The sequence below is a fragment of the Drosophila serrata genome, unplaced genomic scaffold (genome assembly GCF_035046125.1).
Source record: "Drosophila serrata isolate PLE 108 unplaced genomic scaffold, ASM3504612v1 contig_130, whole genome shotgun sequence".
Lineage (NCBI taxonomy): Eukaryota > Metazoa > Arthropoda > Insecta > Diptera > Drosophilidae > Drosophila > Drosophila serrata.
Genome location: NW_028257028.1, coordinates 165,022 through 186,337, shown reverse-complemented (window position 1 = coordinate 186,337; position 21,316 = coordinate 165,022). Strand labels below are relative to the sequence as shown.

The following is a 21,316-nucleotide window of genomic DNA, read 5'->3' as shown; positions in this document are numbered from 1 at the left end:
TTCTCGTTCTTTTGTTAGCCATTCATTTTGTGTGTGTTTTTCTGCGCTTTTCATACATTTTGTTTCCTCTTTTTTTGTGCACATCCGTTGCCATTTGTGCCATTTGTTTATTGCCAGTTTCATTGCTTCATTGCGAAGGTTGGCGGGGCTATATGCTGCGCTTATCTGAGCCCCTTCCCAGGAAAACCAGCTCCTCCTCCGGGTCTCCGCCAGCTTCTCCAAGCTCCAAGCTCCAGCTCCTCCGTGTCCGCTGCCATCTTCCATCTTCATCCGCTGCTCGTTCGCATCGCTCCTGCTTTATTTTGGCTGATGGAAATATTTTTACGACAAGTTTTTCGCGAAGATTTGCAACATTTGCAGAAAACAGGCAGTCGGGCGGGCAGACGGGCAGTCAGCCAACGGAAGTGGAAGTGCCACTGTCAGCGGCAGTGGATGTGGATGCGGATGTGGCACTGCCACTGGAGCTTGTGCGAATCAGCGCAAAAAGTCCTGGCAGCAGCAGGAGCAGCAGTGGAGCCCAAAATGAAACGCACATTCTGGCCATAAAACGCTTAACGTTGATGCGTTCGCTTTGATCGACCTCTGACCCAGGACCACTGCCCTCCCGCAAGGAAAAAAAAGAAACCAGAAACAAAGCTAAACATTATCCTGCCGATGTTTGTATACCCTGCAGTTTACAATTGAATCCTTATTAGGTAATTCAGTTTGATTAAATTAAAAGCTATAGCTATAGGATATAATATAATATCTCCAAGTAGATAAAAACATGTTGAATAAAAAGCCAAGTTAAAATTCACATTGTTTTATAAACTCTGCAGTTGATGACTCCTTCAGTGCGTTGAACCAAATTTATTTAATACCCTTCAAAGGGTACCAAAAAAAAACTGAAAACGGACACCGACGCATCCGGAGGATGTTGTCAAGTTTTATGTTTAACATCGCCCCGGCACCGAGCGAGAGATGTACTGAAATGGAATGGAATTCTCTCGTTCATGAATTTTGCATGCGCCAGCAGAATGCAAAATTATAATTAGGCAGCCAGGACCCGCGTGATGCGAGCGAAACAGGAGAGTGAGTGAGAGATGGATAGATACGAACGGCAAAGGATGTTCGCTTTTCCCCCTTTCTTTTTTTTTTAGCCACATTTTCCTGTGCTACCCTCCCCCCTCTAACATTAACCACATTCCCCTGGATTTCGCCTGTCAGGACGCGTTTTTCGGACGCTTTCAGAGTCCATGCACGTTCCGGCATAAAGTACATTTTATTAGCTTCCTTCACTGGTTCACTGGGTCTTATGCATGTTATTAGTGTGGCCAGGTTTCCATGTTTAAGTGAGCCCAGATCAGTGGAAAATGGCTTAAACTATCTGTGAATAGTTAAGAGCTAACAAAATGAGAAGTTTCCTTAAAAATTCACACACTAAATGAGGTGTATCATGTTTAGTTTCTTTCCCTCAAAACAAATAAATAATTAAAACAAAACAAAACAAATCCTTTTGGTCACCTATTTTCTTATTTCCTGCTGCTCTTTTCTTTTCCTTTCTTTTATTTTTGGATTTGATTTGCTATTCGTTAGGTTTTTTCTGCCTCCTGACAACACTGCGTATGCGTAATAATTTTTTAGTTGCGCCACACCCGAGGCGGGGGGGAGCTAATGCAAATAAATATTCAATTGCAAATGGGGCGACCCCACACACCCCTTTTTCCTGTCCAAAATGGAGGGGTGTTAGGAAGTTCGGAAGTTGGGGAGAGCTACACGCGAAGCGGACGCGCTCAAATTGCAAATTGCGCTCGTTTACAAGCGAAATAAATGCGCGCGCGCCTCTGCCATTTGGCAAAAGTCAGGCACACACACAGGCACACACACACAGGCACACTAAGATCTAAAACCCAGATCCTGACCCACCATCCTGGCTACCATTTCCCTCGTCCTTCCGCTGGCATTAGAAAAATGAAGCGTCGTGCCGCAAAAGACAACTTCGGTTGGCATTTTTGTGTTGCGTGCTTTTCGGGCGCGTAATTAGATAAGCAGCCGGTCGTCTAGCCCCTGTCCCCGTCCCCCTCCCCTTCCCCACCCCTGCTTTTCCACTTTTCCTGCATTTTCCAAACAACACAAAAAAAGACAAACTCCCCTGTAGGAACGTTGTCACAACAAGCCGCTGACAGATGGAGCGTCATAAAAGCGGCAGCAACCTCAACTCCAACAACAATGCGCCGCAAAATGTCTGAGGTTAGGCGATGGCTTTGCCGGGAAAAAGGTGGAATGGAAAAGCGGAAAAGCGAAGGAGCAGCTTGCAGGGGCAAGGGGCAAGGGGGCCAAACTGGCGGGGATTTGTCACGTGGCCGGCTAACGCACCTGGGGACAAAGAGGCGGACAAGGACACAACATGCAATTATACGCAATCAACATAAATCATTCAAATTGCCGCACACACACACACACAGAGAGAGAGAGAGAGAGGCGAAGGCTAACAAGAAAGAATGCCTTGGACAGAAAGCCTCGACCTAGGGGATACCCAGTAGATGGCAAAAGTTAAGTGCAATTAAAGGTAACTAAGGGATTTGCTTGGAATTAATTATAAAATATCTAAGAATTTGTATAAATTAAAATTGAGGAAAATATATATCGTAGATATATGTGTGGAAAATGGAATATAATATATAATAATATAATATAATATATGTAAAGAATAGAAAAATAAGAAAAGGGTAATCCTTCAATTTTAATTACTTCAGTTTCCTTTAACTAAAAAAGGATATACCCAATGTCCTGCATACCCAGACAGATAGGCCGGGGGAACACTTCACAGGAGGGGCGGCACTGGGGCGTGGCATCATCCGAACGTTGACGTTGGCTCTTGGCTAATTTGCAATTGAAATGCCCAAATTCTGTGGGCTGGCCGCATTACGCATACGCCGTGTTGGCTGCGTGGCAAAGGCTCCTTAAACTTCCGCCGCTGTCCATTCATCTTCATCGCCCCAACTAGGACCATTCCCCTCGTAAAAACTCTGCTGACAAATGCCACAGGGGCACGTGAGTCGCCACAGTTTGGACGGATGACATTTACCACACCGAAAGGAGTTTTTTTTATGGAATTAAATGAAAAAGTAAATGCCACATAGAGTAAAGAGGGAAAATTAAAAGACAAAAACCTACTTTCACTCATTGAAATATTAACTTAATTATGTGGGATTCTGTGACAATGTTAATGAAATAAAAAGAAGTCCCTACACTTGTCTATGCCTTTGATTTCTTGGTTCTCTAAAGATTATTAAGTATATTATTAAATATGATTTTCCCCCAAAACCTTCTCCAGAAAAATGACTTTTTTTTAAGATTTAATACACTTTTTTATGAAATATTGATAGCTTTCGATACATCGTCTGGATAAGCGCATTGCGTTTCACGAATAATCTTCGGGGAGATGGTGCCAATGAATATGGGAAATCCTCCACAGACCATAAAGTTCAACCAGTTTTCTCAGTTCCATCATCATCGAAGCCAACATCAATATTTTTTGTAGTGTTTGTCTTTTGTTTTTGGTTCGTGGATCTTGGATTTCTCGAATATGACTGAAGAATATACCTTCAGCATTATCCTAACTCAAAATTTTGGCATTAAGTATTTCTTTTTTTTTTTTTTTGTTTTTTTGTGGAAAATCGTTCGAACATTTGCAGATTTTCTAATGGTTTACCCAATGGATATTCCTGAGGGACTTCTTCTCCACTTAACGTTTTTTTTTCAATTTTGCCAAATGCCAATTGCCAAAAGCCGCAGCTGCTGTACATGTATATCACTCTATATCCAAGCTCATCCACTTTTCCACTCCTCACAAAAGACGGTTGCAGGTGGGGCGAAGGGCCTAATCAAAGAGCAGCTCCATGGGCACATCGTACACCTCGGAGATCTGGAGGGTCGTGTAGGCCACGACGCCGCTGGGACAGAAGGCCATCGCCTCGTCCAGCGTGATCCATTTGGAGTAATCCTCGCCGGCATAGATCACATGCAGATAGATGATACCGTTGAAAATCGCATGGGTTATGATGCCCATTATATTGGTGCCGCTTCCGCTGCCGCTGCCGCCATTTCCGTTTCCGTTTCCGTTCTGGTTTTCGTTAGCTAATTCCGAGTTTTCACCGCCGTTATCATTTCCGTTTAAGTTTACGGTTCCCGTTCCAGTTCCGCCTCCGCCTCCGGCTCCACTGCTGCCGTCACTGGCTCCGCTTCCGCTTCCGTTTCCGTTTCCGGCTCCAGTTCCGTCAATAACGTTGGCACTTGCGGTAACGGCAACTCCGCCATTTCCTACACCATCGCCGCCTCCATTGCCACTCGCATTGTAATCGCTGGCAGTGGCCGGATTTAGATTGATGACCATCCTAGCTAGATATAGGTTAATTTTATATAATCTGTTTAATTTCTATCCCAAAATTAGGGTAATTTTACGAAAACATCCATTACCTGACTAGAAATAAATATCAAAAAGAAAAGTGGAAAAGATATTCCAAATTTGGATTTTGAGGCAGCTGCCGCTTCCTGTTTACGGTTTCCCGTTTCCGGTTTCCGGCTCCTGGCACTTGGTATGAGATCCGATTCTCTCCGGATCCCTATGTCTCTCTCTTTATCTTTATCTTTATGTCGGTCAGTCCCCCGAATATCCTTGAACTTAAACCTGTGAATTTTTTCGTGTCCTTTTCTTGGTTCGACTACGTCCTGTGGCTACGGATCACTTTCACGGATTGGTCCTCCGATGATGCGATGACGCGGCAGCGAACTCTTCATTCAACGGACTAAATACTGGACTTGATTTTTTCCCGTTCGATTGGTTTTCTTTTGTTTTTAGAGTTTTTTTTTTAATATTTTTTTTTGTAAATAAACGCTTGTGTGTATGCCTGTGTGTGTTGAATACCATAAATTCCATAAAATTCTAACGACAGTGGCATCGGGGCCAAGCTGATCCAAGAGGCAAGGCCTTCTTTGCGGAGGACGGAGAAACATTACACTTACATTATAAATATAATAATAATAACAACTAAAAAGGAAGATATTAGTCAGGAGTTGGTATATATATTCTTGATCAGCATCAATTATATACCTTAAATAGCAACGATCATAAATGTATGCCTAGCACTCTCTCTCTCTCTCTCTACCACTCTCTCTCTCCCTCTTTCTCTGTTGCTCTAGGGATCCCTTACTCTCTATCTCTCTCTGCCCATCTCTTGAGATATCAACTTCTCTATTGCGCTCTCTCTCTCTCTCTTTTCTCTCGCTCTCTTGCCTTCCCTCGGAGACTATAAATACAGCCACTGCAGTCGCACTCGCCTCATTCTGTCCGCGGCCTTCCTCCTGTTTACATCGATGCTGATAATAATAGTGATAGTGATAGTGATTGCCAAAAATATGACGTGGCCAATGCAATTACATGTGTATAACCAGGAAGAAGGTAACTTCGATGATACCATGAAAAGCCTACTTGAAGTCACCAAGAATATCACTCAACACCTAAAGGAATTAAGCAATGTCGAAAAAGCATGTCCTCAACTGCGGTAAGTCTTAACCAAAACAATTATATCATGTATATAGATGCTATAGAAGGGATCTAACCTAGATCCAGAATCAGCTGTGCCAGGTATACACCCTTGCACGGAGATACCCTTACAGGGTATTATAATTTCAGTCAGAAGCATGAAACGTAGTGAAGGAGTCATTTCCGATCCTATAAACCATATATATTCGTGATCAGCATGAAAATCTGATTCGATTTAGCTATCTCTGACAAAGATTTAATATTTTCAAAAATTTCACATTTTTTTAAGGGTTAAACTTATGAAAATTGAATTTTAAAAAATTGCTAAAAATTTGAATTTCATAAAATTATAAACTGAGTATGCAGATTTGTTAATTTAATAAAATCTAACATTGGAAAGCTTCCCGAATTGAAATTAATGCATTTTTTACGGAGTTATGAGTTTTTTAATTTTTAAATTGGCGATAATATTGTCATAAAAAAATTTGATAAAATCGAGTCAAAATGGTATTTTGCTTTCAGTCAAAAGCTTAAAAAATATGGAAGGAGTCATTTCCGACCCTATAAACCATATATATTCGTGATCAGCATGAAAATCTGAATCGATTTAGCTATCTCTGACAAAGATTTAATATTTTCAGAAATTTCACATTTTTATAAGGGTTAAAATTTGGAAAATTGAATATTGAAAAACTGATAAAAATTTGAATTTCATAAAATTCTAAATTGAGTATACAGGTTTGATAATTTTATAAAATCTAACATTGGAAAGCTTCCCGAATTGAAATTAATGCATTTTTTATGGAGTTATGGGTTTTTTAAGGTTTTATTTATCGATAAAATTGTCATATAAATATATAGATAAAATCGAGTCAAAGAATGGTATTAGCATTTTAGTCAGAAGCTTAACAAATATGGAAAGAGTCATTTCCGACCCTATAAATCATATATATTCTTGATCAGCATGAACAGCTGAATCGATTTAGCTATCTTCGAAATAGATTTAATTTTTTCAAAATTTTCACATTTTATAAGGGTTAAAATTGTGAAAATAGAATATTGAAAAATTGATAAAAATTAGAATTAAAAAAAAATCTTAATTGAGTATGCAGATTTTTTAACCTAATTTAAACTAACAAAGAACAGCTTTCCGAATTGAAATTACTTCGTTTTTGGCAAAGTTACGAGTTTTTTAAGATTGAGATGTTGAAAAAATTGGCATATAAAAATATAGATAAATATTGGCTCAAAGAATGGTAATTCTCTAATTCTCTACCACTTTAAAGCTTAAGAATTAGACCCATTAACTTAGAAGCTTTAAATTAAGTCAGAGACTTGCAAAATGTATTATGAAAGGAGGTGAAGAAAGAGGATAATACAGTCTTTGATCTTGATTTCCTGCCTTTTAAGCTTTATTTTTGGCATGATTTGTTGTCGCCTGGCAACACTGGTTAACACACTCTGAACTTTCCTATTCATGTACCTACACATGTACATATGTACGAGCTAGATTCTCATTTTCCATTATCCTTTTCCCCGTTGCCAGTTTATTTCTGCAGCAACAAATGAAGCGCGAGCAAATGAATCGCACACACGGCAAAGTTCTTGACGTGGCAGCATCCTTTGCCATCCCGACTGCCACCTGCAATGCCTCACCGAGCGCTTAGCTGCTTTATTTATAGCGGAAAATGCAGTGGCGGAAAAGCGGGTGCGGGAAAAGCTCAAGTCGAAGCAACAGCAGTCCCAAAGCAATTAAATCGCATTCGCTGTGTGGCGAGCAAATACGAGGAAAACGAGTCCCGAATCCTGGCTCCCGGACAGAGACAAACAATCAAACGGAAATTAATTGCGGCATGTGTGAAAAGTGAAAGGCAAAAGCTGCTCGGTAAATGATTGTCGAGCAGCGACAGCGATAGCGATGACGATGACGATGACGATGACGATGACGATGGCAATGGCGACTTTTCCCCCCACACATAGTTAACCCATTGGCGTTCCATCTCTGCTCGCGCTTAACCCCTGATTGATAGCCAAGGAGCGTTGACTCTTGCCCTCTACTAGCTGAGATGGTCAGTAATAATTTACAGGAAGATAACATCCTTGGAAAGGAGCGAGTAGCAGAAAAAGAGTAAGCGAATGGACGAATAAGTAAGAATGACGAATAAGAATAGTAACTAGTAAAGACAACGAGTAGGTTTCCTGCACTTCCTGCTAATAAGAACGATTGGAGAGGAGCGAGTAAACCACAGGCAAAAGAACAGTAAGCGGAATGACGAATAAGAAAAATAACTAGTAAAGACAACGAGTAGGCTTCCTAAACTTCCTGCAAATAAGAACAATAAAACAGAGCGAGCAAAGATGAACTATTATTCCTATAAGATGGCCACAAAATAATCAATATACATACAGTAACGATATATATATAAATATAAATGAGTAAGAATAACGATTTTGTTGAAATTTTCTATAGAAAAAAAAGACAAAACCACAACATTTCACCCCCATATATTGGGATTCTGCAAACTCACTGAAACTTATGTTAAACACAAAAATGTTCCAATTTCATGTCATGATGATGGGTTTTGCTTACCACAAAAAATATATGTATTAAGCCATCGGCCAAAGCTTAATTAAGACATCGTTACGTGCACTTTTTTTCCAATTGTTTGCAGACAATAAGACTACGGCCTTCATGACCCTGTCCCTAATCCGTTGCCGTATCCGCCATCTGCATCCGGCTCATAATAAGGCGCCTCATTGGAGCGACAAGTGAGTTAAATCTTCATGAAACATTTGACAGTTTCCCAGGAGATGGGAGCGAGCAACACACACTCCAACACACACCGCACACCGCACACTCAGGCACACCACCTGCTGCAGTCGCAACACTCACTTCATAACGCTGTCAAGGCTGAGCGATGCTGAAATATTGAAGCTGGAGAGACTTAAATATTAACGAGTTCACGTGGCCTGAAAACCGTCGAAATGCAGTCAGCTATCACGACAATTTGGTGGAAAATCAGCCGTTAAAATATCCTGAAACTGAATCCTTTTTCCACCAGCCCTCTGTGATGCCTACATTACACTTTATGCAGAGTCTGCCAGTGCTGTTCGGGGGGGCAAGTTCAACGACTGACACAAATATGTACACGCCGGAGAGTTGAAATCTAAAAACAATCCGGGACCAGGGTAGCCACCAACATAAACAATTTATGAACAACAAGCCAGCAGGACTCTCTTTCTTTTTTTTTTTTATGAGTGGCAAAGGAATAGGACGAGCAGGACGAGAAGGACGAAAAAAGACAGCGAAAGTAGCTTTGGCTTGCAGCTAGCTAACTTTTAGCTTGGCTTGTTAGTTAAGCGTAAACAAGGGGAGGCAAAGTGGGCTAGAAAGTGGCTAAAAGTGGGTGGAAAGCCGAAGGAAAATGGGCGGAAAGGGGCGGAAAATTGGGGTGTATAAATGGTAGTACAAAATAGAGAAAAGCGTTGCAGCGTTGCTTCGGTCATTTGAATACATGTTTGGATGGACAGACCTCAGCTCCATCGATGATAAGCGAGAAGTCAACACGAGTGGCGGTGGCGGTGGTCTTGGAGCTTGGAGCTTCGGGAAAAGTCTGCGGTGAAATGGCGAAAATGGCTAAGAGGGGGCGTGGCGCCAGGTGGGCGGCAAAGGCGGTCAGCATTTGGCGGCATTGTGTTTGTATTTGCGGTGGTAGAGAGGCGCAGAGTCAACGCCAATGGTAAATATTTAGCTCTCGGCTGCACTTGAGATTAACTCCCACACAGAGATGCAGCTCTCTATCCAGAGGAGGGTTGGGGGGTGAATGTGTACTACTACACCTAAAAAAATAATATAGTACTATACAATATATAAGAAAAAAAATCAAAAAATGGTAGCGATATCAAAGAGAAGGAGCAACTTATTGATAAAGCCGTTTAAGGATAAGCTGTACGTCTAAATTGATTCGCCTGTTGATGCTTATCAAGGAAATATATCTCCTCCTCTTTCGGCCATGCTAAATAATTCTTTTCAGTGTATTGCTCTGTGTTTGGGGGAAAGAGAGTCGGACCCCGGTCAGGGAGGGTACTGCAAAAAAAAGGGACAAAAGCAAAGTGAAGCAAAATACAAACACACTCAAAAGTGAAAATGGAAAAAGTTTCAATGGTTTTATCATGTTTACTTTTATTTGTGTCACTGAGTGGTTGTATAAGCCCCGGCCAGGGGTCAGGGGTCAGTCCAGGGGCTAAGCAAACACAGACAGAAGAGCGGAGCCGAAGCAGGAGCTAGAGGAAGCAGGACATGGACGCAGGACATGGGACCTGCTGCTGGAGGGAGTCACATAAGAAGCGTATGTTCAACACACTCAAGGGAGATCACTGGCTGCCGTGAAGTGCCCGACAAGTGACAGCACTGGATTTCGATAAGGACACACACCACACACACACACACACAATGAGAGTGTCCTTGCTTGTGTACATGGGGCGTGTCCTGACCGCCCTGGTTAGTGCCCCAGCTGAGCCGTGCTCAGCCCCAATGCCTTGGCTTAGCACCACGACGGCCATCGAACTGCAAGGACCCCGTTCGTTTACCAAGGACCCTTCCTTGGCCGCTGACCTAATCAGCTGCTAAGCCCAGTCCAGGAGCTAGGACAATCCCCCAGAAGCCATAAAGACTCGTGAAGCTTGGACGCTTTTCCGGGCTACGATCTTGGCTGATATAAAAAGCCACTGCTTATACAAAAATCTTAAAAAAAAACTCGATAATAAATTAAGTTTTTAATATAATTAAAATGTAGCAAAGCCAAGCCGAAACCTACTTTAATACCCTCAAGTTTTTAGAGTCCCTTGCACAAAGATTATAAATAATTAATTAAAGCAGCTTAATCGAAAAGTATTTTTGCTAATCTACGTTTTCATTAAAAGCGTCTTTTACCGTTTAAGCCAACTTCCCTTTGGGACAATTCACTTTCGGATTAAGCATTTATGGCGCAACTAAATTAAGCGTCAATCGGCTTCAGGCCAATATGCAGGCTTTGTATGTAATGGGTATACACACTCACTCACACATTTCAAAAATGTTCGCCACTAATTAATGAAAATCCTTCCATAAGGACAAAAAAGGACCTCCCCTGCATGGATGTATGTTGCGCAAGTTGACTTTGGGACAATTTTTGCATTGATTGGCTCTCGAGAGTCCTGCTTGCCGGCTCCCCCATTGTTTCGTCCTGCCAGGAGCCGGGTTAGAGGTCGTCAAGTGTGCGATCGGAGATATGGTGTCAGCCTCCAGGCCCTTTTGCATCCCCATTGTTGTGATTGTTTTTATTTTCTTTTTTCCTTTCCGTTCTTTTCCCTTTGTTTGCGCTTTTAGCAAGTAATTAGTTTGGCATCATTTTGACCCCTCATTCCCCGTCCATCCCCCACATTCAGAGCTATGGCCACAGCATGTGTATCCCCATAAAGGTCAGCCTGACACAGTCCAAGGACTCGTCCAGGAGACTAGCTTAAAGTGTTTCTTTCCCTTTAGCAGACAGAAGTGGAATAACGTCGATGGAAACATCATCAAACATGTATCAATGTCTTCAGAACATCACCTTAAAGAGGCTGAACTAGCATATATTAATAAAAAAGCAAAATTATCTGCTAATGATTTATATTTGAAATTAGTAAATTAATAGGAAACAAGGCCTTCGATATAGACTTGTCCATCTTATCCTCTTCATCATTCTGGTGATCTCCATCATCTTCTTTCTTGAAACATAACAAAGGTGATGGAATATCGCTATCGTCATGGTCTTCGTCCTTGTTTACATTCTCCTGTCCACCCAGCTGGCAAACTTCATTACCTTCCTTCTTGGAGCATTTCTATGGAGGTGGAACATCGCCATCGCTATCGTATTGGTCCTTGTCCTGGCCACCCTGCAGGCAATATTCATGATCTTCCTTGATGAAAAAATTCGATGACGATGGAACATAGCCATCGCCTTCGTTCCCCTCTTCATCCTGCTGGCAATACCCATTACCCTTCCTGTACACCAAGCTATAGTAGGCTTCTCCAGCGAAGGTGTGGAAGATATTCGTTACATTTTTGCCACTCTTAGCCGATGCCTCGAAGAAGGTGAGGCCATGCCCTTCCGCGTATAAGAATGCCATAGGCCCGGTCACCTGGCGCTTCTCCATCTCGTCGCACTTGGTGCCCACCAACATGAGCTTGACCTCATTGCCGCAGTAATCGCGGAGTTCCTGCACCCAGGAGCTCACCTGGTGGAAGCTGCTTAGTGAGGTGGTGTCGTAGACAATGATCACTCCGTGACATTTCGGATAATGAATCTGCAGCATGGCCCGGAAGCGCTCTTCCCCGGGGATGTCCAGCATATGTAGAAGAACACTCTTTTTCGCTATCTCCACTTGGTAAGTCTTTAACTCAACGCCCGTGTTCTCGTTGTAGCTGTCAGTGAATTGGTCCTCCATAAAACGATTGAGTAGGGAGCTCTTTCCCACACCCACGTCCCCTACGATTAGGATATTGAATATGTAATCCAACATTTTCTTCAAAAAGTAAAGAAATTCTTTCCAACTCGCTCCAGGTTTGTGAATATTGTGAAAATAGCAACTGACATTGGCTGATTGTAAACTTATAGACTGCTTTGTTAAACCAATAAAATGAAGTATTTTTGATTAGGTTGGCAACTACCACATTATAGTATTTTACCAACACTTTTTGTTTGTTTAATTTGCAAAAGAAAAGTGTTGATAAATCGCTATAATAGCGAAGCTACCAACCTAATCAAAATGTATCAATTGTATATACGATAAATCTATATTCTGCTTGACAATTTGTATATTTTTTGGCTACTTTTGGATCATTTTCCTGGCTTTCTAGGACTCTATTCTATTACTGTATTCCGGCGCTTGATTATCGATCAGTAAAGTGAATCTAGAGTTGAAAATGGACAGTAGTTCCCCGGGCTAATGGCCAACGCGATGCGTGGCATTACTTTGGCCTGCTGTTATTCCACTTTTAACTGCCACAGTCTTGTCCTTTTGTCTTTTGTTTGTCCGAGTCTCTCTTTGGAATTTTGTAAGCGGATTTTTATTTTTGTGCCATTTGAACTTTTAATGTGCGTGCTGTGCTGTTCTGTGTCCGCTCTGTGCACTTCTCTAAGCGGCTTGCCCACACTGCGAGTCCAGTCCAGTGCCATTGCAGTCCAATTTATACTTTCCCCTTGCTGTTTGCCCGACTGGCCACCACCGCCGCATTTTCCAACCTCCTTTCTGCCCCACCATCAGTTTTCCCAATGCTTCTTTTCCCCACCACTTTTCCCATTGCATTAAAGTTTAAATGCCACGCGCTAGCGAAGCGTTTCAATCAACGGGTCAGCAAAGGGGGATCCTCGCGTGCCACTTAGCAACAGAAATATATATATATATAAACACACATATAGCTACAGCTGCAGGAAACGGACACGGAAACGGAAACGGATACGGATAGAGATAGATTCCCTTTGGGTCTCGTTTGCAAAAAGGAATTTCTATTGGCAGCAAGGAATCCTTGTAATTGCAATAGCATCTCTGATCGAAACAAGTTGCTTTTTTTGGTGTAAATCCTGCAAGGAGCTACTCAATTTTATTCAAGGATTACTTGCTTTCCCAAATATATGTACTTTCCGAAATAACGCAAATTAAAATTCCAATTGAATTTAAATTGAATGTAAACAAGTTGATTAACCGAGTTCATTGGAATGCCAGCAAGCTTTTGTGCATTTATTAATTAAATTTAACCAATTTCAACAAATTATGGACAGCATTTAAAAGTGACTATGTGTGGCTTTGAAAATAATGGGCAAATATAAACAAGGGGAGAACATATTTATATCGGGAATAAATAAGCGCGACATTAATTATTTAGTGGCATTTATGTTTATACTTTTTGTTCATTTCGTAGAGTGGGTTTTTTTGTGAAAATACACAACTTTTAGTTGACTAACACATATAGGGGTTAATAATTATAAATAATAGTATTTGCTAAGGAAATGTTTGCTTTGAGAGAGAAGTGCTTATGAAAAATATGGTAAATAATTATATTTGTTGAGGAATATTTGCTTGAAAAGAGAAGCGCTTAAAAATGTATAGGAAAATATTAAAACCTTATTTCCTATATTATTTTTATTACCTTTTAAACATAAATCTTAAAATTAACTCCAAATATTTCTGTAATATTCTAATTTATTTGTGAAATTTTGTTATAAACTTTATTCTTAATTTCCCTACCTCCCAGCGACTTTTATTATCCCTTCTTCTACTCTTCTGCTTACCGCACAATTAATTGCCGAGCTGCATTCTCTTCTTTTCCCTTCGCTCTCTTTCTCAGTCTTTATTTTTTCCCTTTGTTGTTGTTGTTGTTGTTGTTTATTCCGCCATTTTGCAAATTGAAATGCGCACAAAATTTAAATTGCCTTTGCATGCTTTTAGGCGCCCAGGATGCGAGAACGGGCCGAGTAAAAGGCAACGTTAACGTCATCGTTAGCGGCATTTTCCAGGCGCTTGAGCACGCCAACACATACACACACACACACACACAAATGCCCACCGGAAGTGAGCAGGCGGAAGAGCGAGAGGAAGAGAAAGAGAGAGGGGCAGCCTCATTTGCAGCTAGGCAAATATCGCGTATACGTCATGTTGGCGGCGCTACAATTACCGTTAGCGGCTTGCACAATTTATGTTGCATACTTGTCGACGCAAACGATTCCCAATGCATTTCTATGGAAGGAGGGGGAGGAGGGCGCAAAAGGCCTCGTCCTCCCTTGTCCCCTCCCTTGTCCCTCCCTCAAGTACCAGCCAATTTGACTTTGGCTAATTTGTATGAACGTTAACTTGTAAATAAATGTGGAAAAGCCGTCTAGACGCGCGCTTAATGCATTTCAATTGCAACATTTTCAACATGAAACAGAAAAACAAACAAAAAAAAATATAGCCTTTCCTCCGCAAAAAAAATAAGGGAAAACCAAGCAAAGCCAACATATATCCTGCGGAGACGGGGAAGAGCCCTCGGCAGCCGGCGCCTTGGCCCAGGCCTCATTAAATTAGCATTGATAATTATTTTAAATTACTTCATTTAGTTGTGAAAAATGTCCGCTCGCCGTTGCCTCTGTTCCCCAAAGCGATTTGTTGCTGTCCCTCCCAGGGTTTTTTCTCTGTTACTCTGCGTGTTTCTGCCTTCATTCGTCCTGCTTTAGTTTTTGTTTTGTTTTGCGGAACATAAAAACCAAAATGGAAATAGCAGGCTAACAAAGAATTTGACTAAATATTTTTCAACATTATTTTCTAGGTTATTTTGTAACCAAAACTTCATTTTATTTTGTTTACAAGGCTCGAAATGAATATCATATGTAAATCCAATCCAAAAGAGCATCCCCTAGTCGAAGTCCTGAACAAAATTCGGATACAAATCCATTCGCTGCGTTGTTGTTTCTTTATAATCCGCTCATGTAACTAAAATTAATTTGATTGCTGATGTTGTCTCAGCTGCTTCATTAATCAAAAGAGTCTGTCTCGCTCCGGCACTTCTGTCGCCTCATGAATAATTAAATGTGGAACATAGTTATCTCTGTGTTTCGGTGCCAGGATGCCAGAGCATCTCTGGGACAACAACTGGCACCAGGACTAGAACGAGGAATGGGTGTGGCTGTGGCTGTGGCTGTGACAGTGGGAGTAGAGGCTGGGGCAGAGGTTGGCCCGAAAACTTATCCATCAAATGACATTTGCGCTGATGCGGGTTTACGGCACTTGCCTCCATTAACCGCCATTCGTTGGGTCCTTTTTTGGACCCCACCTCCCCACCTCCTCACCTCTCACACCACACCCCAGGATCCCAGCATCCCAGGATCCCAGCATCCCAGGATCCCAGCATCCTGGTCCCTTTCATTTGTTTGTCTTTCGCCTTTCGCTGTGTGCATCCACTTGTTACGGTTCAGTTTTTGACATTCGTCAAAAATTGTGTCACAATTTCAGCTTGACTGCCGGTGCAGCATTTTCCTGGTATTTTCCCGTTGCCAGTGGCGCCGCAAGTTTCACCTGGACGAACCTCGGAAATGTGGAAAACTGAACACTGACCGCCACAAAACGCACAACGGCGGTTAGCAATTTGGAGTTTGAGAGCAACAGAAGCCACTTTTTCTCGACTTTTCCTACACCTAACCGCTCTTAAAAGGAGCACAGTCCTTAAATTTGTTCCCTATGATTTGTTAAATCTTATAATATTATATATTATAGATCAATTTTGAGGAATTTATTCATATTATTTATATATCTCCTAATTTCAATCAGTTTAGCTATACTTATTTTAAACAAATCCACTCCCCTACACTATTTTTTCTACAAAATTTGATACCATTTAATGCAAATGAGATTAATTTCGTGTTTATAAATGGCCGAAATGGAACTCTTGATCGATTTGATTCGATATTTATTCGATTTGAATGCTTAGATTAAATCAAATCAATTTGAATCAGTATCCTGTTAAAGGGAATAATCGTGAGAGGGCATTCAATGTGTTAATATATTCGCTTGATTCCTTCACGCCTTCTGCCAACAACAACAGCAACCGAAAAAATACACCACATTGTTCCTCAAATTTAGAATGCTTTGTTCCGTTTTCCTGCTTTTCTATTTTTTCTCCTTGTTTTCTCCCTTTTTCCTTTTTTTTTTTTAAATATTTTTCCCCATTTTCCCTCGTTTTTTCTTCTTATTTTTTTGTTTATTTGGAGTGTGTATGTTATCACCGCTGTCACCGTTTTTTGTTTGTATTTCTTTTTGGCCTTCTTGTTGCCTGTTTTTTGCGTGTGTTGCTTGTTTTGGCTAAACCATTTTTGGGGGCGGCTAAAAATGGGATAAAACCTGCATAATATTTTTCGAAGGAGCCCCCCTGCGGATTTTCCTTGTTTTTTTTACCCTGTCTTTTTTTCCGAAGAGCACTCTGCCCATTTTTCACCCCTTCACTTTCACTTGTTTTTTTTTTGGTTTGGTTTTTGGCGTTGTAATTTCTGACTTGGAAATGAGTTCGGTGCGGTCAGCCAGATGAAAACATGGAAAGGAATTCGTTTTATGAATTTGTTAACTACAAAATGAAAATCAAGTGTCCGAACAAAACAATTCCATCTCATTTGGTCCCCGGATTATACAAATATACTAAATACATATATATATTTGCGTAGTGTGAAAATCGGGGCAAGTTTGTCCCTTTTTGCGGAAAATGCCAAATGTACCGTAAGCCAGTTGGTCTTCAGAAAAGTCCGTTTGGGGTTTTGGGGCTTGGGAAGCCTCCCCTTCATGAATTTTATGAGTTTGTCCCAGTGTCCACATCTGTGTGCTGTGTGTCCTGTGCCATTTGGCACTGATTATGCGACTATCCCGGGGCTAACAGTTACTATCCCGTAGTATATATACTATATACGCAATCTGTATAATTGATGCAGACGAAGTTCAAAGGAGAAGAAAAAGGTGAAAGAAATCCCTGGGAAAAACCACACCGAATCGTGTGGAGCGAAGAATGAGCCATTGGGAAGTGGCTCAAATGATACGGAAGGACGACAGCTGGAGGGTAATCCTAAATGCCATTCAAGCCAGGATTAAACCATATATAAAGAATGTTTTCCTTTCCCCCCATTGATTTTAGGGAAGGCATATATGTAGGTGGTTTTGAAATCAAAAAAATAACAAACAAAATAATTCATTTTTAAAGAACTTCGCCTTGAAATTCAGTCTTGAAATTCGGCTTTTCTGAAAGCAGTTTTCCAATGTGAGTTTGTGAGAAATTGAAAGCTGCCCCAGGATTATGGGATGCTTCTAAGAAGGCGACGCATTTCATTAATTTTATTTTATTTTTCTGCCACCCTTAGACTTTATTATTATCCCTCCCAGAGCAGGGCAGATTATGAATTGGCGATTATGTAAATGAATCAGCCGCTGAGCCCCCTGCATCATTGTTATGTGCATAAATAATATGTTGTATGTGACATGACGATACTCCCCTTCGATTTTCCTAGGACTCTTGTCCCCCTCTAATGATTTTATCAAGAGAAGTGAGCAACTGCTGGCAGCAGTTTTTTCTTTTCTTTTCTTTTCTTTTTTTTTTTGCTTGTTTTTAATTAAATATTTCCCGTCAGCTTTTGTTTTGTTTTTCGCGAAAAGCGCGCAGATCCTCAAAGGAAAGTAAGCGGAGGGAAAAAAAGAGGAACCAAAACCAAAGCCAAAACCAAAGCTCTAAGTATGAAAATAAATAAGTTCGTCTACAGTTTTTCCTGCTTTCTTTTCGGGCGCTGGTCAAGAGATAGCCCCCTCCCTAAAATATATAGTATATATATACATATATATATATATCCGGGCTGAGAGGGAGTGGCTGAAGGGTGAATGGCAGTTGGTGGATAGAGCCAAATTGTGGTCGCAGCTCTTTGAACCAAGCTCCGCTTTCATAACGAACAAGGGGCAAAATGAAAATGTGCCACGAAAAGTATGCACAAGTTTTTTCCAATCCCTCGGTCGACCATCAAATCCACTCCCCCACCATCCTCCCTCCCTCCCTTCCGTTCTGTTCTCAACACAAAAAAAGAAAAGCAAGAAAATAGAAAGAAGAAAAATCCCTGCCAGAAAATAAAAAGTGCATCAAAATAAATCGAGTCCAAGTTTTTCGGGGGCAAAATAGAAGAGAATAAGGATGAAGGCAGTGTGGAATCTGTGGAAGATTTCTGTAAAGAGCCGAGCGGAATGGATGGATTTTCCCCGTCTGTTTTTTGTGAGTGTGTGTGTGTGTGCGTGTGTGTGTGTGTTCGGCCGACTTGAGTTGCAAACAAATTGCTCGAAAGTATGCAACAAAAATTTCAATTGTGTGAGAGCTCAGCAGCAAATGAAATTGCCCGAGGCGGTGGCCATGAGTGTGGGTGTTCTGTGTGTGTGTGTGTGTGTGGGTGTGTGTGTGCGTGTGTGTGTGTGGGTGTGTGTGTGCGTGTGTGTGTGTACTTAGCTCCTTCATGCGTATCTGCGGCAGTGTGCGAGTTCGTTCGCCATTTACCTGCTGGCGCAGTTCATGCGGTTTTTTAGAACTGACGAAACGCTGAGAAAAATCATCTTAGTTTTAGTTTATTAAAAAAAAATACAAGATTAAATCCTAGGAACTACTAAAGACTTAACGAATCGAATTCATATTCATATTCTTTATTAATTAATTGATGAATGCATCCAAATTCATTGAAGAGTTCACCAACAAATGAACTCAATAACTTAAATTCACCAATGAATTGACCAGCATAAAGTCTGATAAATAAATTCTTAATTAATTGGTAAGTCAATTATAAATCAATAATATTATTACCCAGTCAAAAAATATACTCCCCAACTTGTTTTCACCAATAAGACAATAAACACGAAATAATAAATGGGTAAGAATTCGCTTAAGAATTGCCCAGTAAGTGAGTTAATAAACTTCTCTTTACCAATATATTCTTCAATAATTAGTAAAAAGTACTAATAAATGAAGGAAAGAACTCATCAATTGATATAATCAGTACCCATAAATTCAAGTCAAATGAACCCGCCGTCAGATTCAACTGGTGAATAAATATATATTCATCAAATTATGAATTTTAATAAGAGTCCCCTTATTAATTTCTTATATAAATAAGTAAATTTCAAACAATGTATAATAAATGATTAGTAATATATGTTATATATATAGGTCAATAACAAATGAAACCAAATTAAAAATAATAAATAAATAATATGCTATAAAATGCTTCAAATATATATGAAGGGATTTTTTCTCTCTGTGTAAATAGTTCGCTCTGCATTGGATATATTATTTCTGTTGTTGGCCTCCGTCGTCTCGTCCCTAATCGGATCAGCAAGTTAATTTACATGCAATTCAATCAGTGGCGCATTGTCCTGCCCTACTAAGTATGCAACAAAAGTTCTCATTCCGCTTGCCAGTGTGTGTGTGTGTGTGTGCGTGCCTGCCAGTGTATATGTGCGTGTATGCGTGTCATCAGTATTTTTGGCAAATGCCATCAATTCTCGGTGAGTGAGTGAGTGAGTGAACGAATGACAGCTGGAAGATGAAACATATACACAGGCAGGGACACACAGACCAAGGCTAAGACGGAGACGAAGGCGGCCAGCATCTCTGAGGCGATGGGAAGGCAGACAGATGACGAGACTGAGACAGATGCCTAATCCTGGTACAGGTAACCCGAAAGTTGCTGCTTTGTTGCCGTTCGTTTTGGCTGTCAGTGGAGCTTCATCAATAATCAGATACAGTGGGACATCGATAACTAGCAACCATTATAGGTTTTATGTTCATTTTAGTAAAAAGAAAAGGCTAAATATACATTATATGATTAACATATAATAAATCAATTTAATTTTATATTTAAAACTGCAGAAAATAATTATATTTTAACTTAAAAGGGCATAATAATACTACTTCTAGTATTATTAAGTAAAATAAAGCTTGAAGTGCATGCTAAATGCAATTTAAATTACGTTTTACAAATTGCCAAGATAAACAACTCTAAAACGCGGCAGCAGAAGCTTTCCGGATGACAACCACGAGATTGCAAATCGAGATAAGAAATAAATGCGGGCGTAAAGTCAAAGAAGAAACCAAAGAAACAAGAGGAACAAGAATATATTTTTGTCTCACTTACCTTACCTTCCACTCGTTTACAGTTGCTCTTGGTACAGATCGCAACGGCGATTATAATTAGCTGGCAAAGCTTACACGCAAAAAAAGGAGGAGCAAGTCTTAGTCTTCGAATTAATTGAAGGGCAGGCACACTTTTATATTTTATTTTTATTTGTTTGATAATTATAACCACGATTATTTTTTATTATTTATATTTTTATTTATTATTTTTTTCCGAGTGTAGCACACTTATTATAACCACGATTATTTTTTATTATTCATATTTTTATTTATTATTTTTTTCCGAGTGTAGCACACTTATTATTATACACTTTAACCGCTTCTTCCATATCTCTCCCTTCATGTTATTTTTTTAATACTTATGACCTCGAATATTTTTTTCGAGTGTAGTGAAACGATTGAGAGGAGATAAGAAAGAATATTTGCGGTACCTTTTTACATTTGATCTTTCTTCTTTTCACATTCACATATAAAAAAAACAACAAAATTTACTAGCAACTTAACTAGCAACGCTTTGATCTTGGCAATTTATGTACTTTTGTACATATATTTTCGCAATTTATGCTTTAGAACAAAAAAAAAAGAAAAAAAATGCCATTTTGGGGCTTTTCAGGCCTTACACTTACACTTTTCACTTACACTTTTCACTTGCACTTTTCACTCACACTTTCTACTTCACTTCACTGATTTTCCGCCGTACGTTTTCCGGGCTATAATTTAATTCGATCGATCTCCATGCGGTTGAGTCAGTTTCATTTTTCTTTTCTTTAGTTCTTGTTCATCCGATTTTGGTCAGCGAAACGAGAGCAAACCAACCGCTTCCGTGAGAGATCATTTTACGATTATCGAAAGCTTCGATGCTTAAGCGATATTTAGGCGATGTTTAAGCGATGTTTAAGCTTTTGGGCGATAAATGGGACTTATCGATGTCATCAACATCAGCTGACCAGTTCCCAACCAATTTGAATCACATCGTTATCTAATTTCCGTTAAAAAATGAATGAACATTTCTTTTTTCTCTAAATGAGTCAAATAAAAATATAAATATTTATATAAATTTCAAGAAACCAACTGGGATTACAAAAAAAAACCCGATCATT

At 40.2% G+C, this 21,316-nt stretch overlaps 2 protein-coding genes and 1 pseudogene across 3 annotated transcripts in view; all 3 read right to left on the bottom strand.

Moving 5' to 3' along the window:
* The window catches only part of LOC110187047 (uncharacterized), a 169,755-nt gene extending 149,327 nt beyond the window's left edge, over positions 1–20,428 (bottom strand). Inside the window, exon 1 of the mRNA XM_086826091.1 lies at positions 20,223–20,428. The gene's annotated coding sequence lies outside the window, so the exon portion shown is untranslated. The remainder of the gene's footprint in view (positions 1–20,222) is intronic.
* LOC110187051 (uncharacterized) lies at positions 3,625–4,999 on the bottom strand. Of its 2 annotated transcripts, none has more exons than XM_020956427.2 (2): positions 4,459–4,999; positions 3,625–4,380 (listed from the first exon to the last, which is right to left on the bottom strand). In XM_020956427.2, exon 2 carries the CDS (start codon positions 4,373–4,375, stop codon positions 3,863–3,865), a length of 513 nt encoding a protein of 170 aa, XP_020812086.2. In that variant the 5' UTR covers positions 4,376–4,380; positions 4,459–4,999; the 3' UTR covers positions 3,625–3,862. The 2 variants fall into 2 exon arrangements, with proteins under 2 accessions (XP_020812086.2, XP_020812087.2); XM_020956428.2 differs by having other exon boundaries at positions 3,625–4,376.
* On the bottom strand, positions 11,387–12,067 carry LOC110187049 (ras-related protein ORAB-1 pseudogene; annotated as a pseudogene).
* Positions 20,429–21,316: the final 888 nt, after the last annotated feature.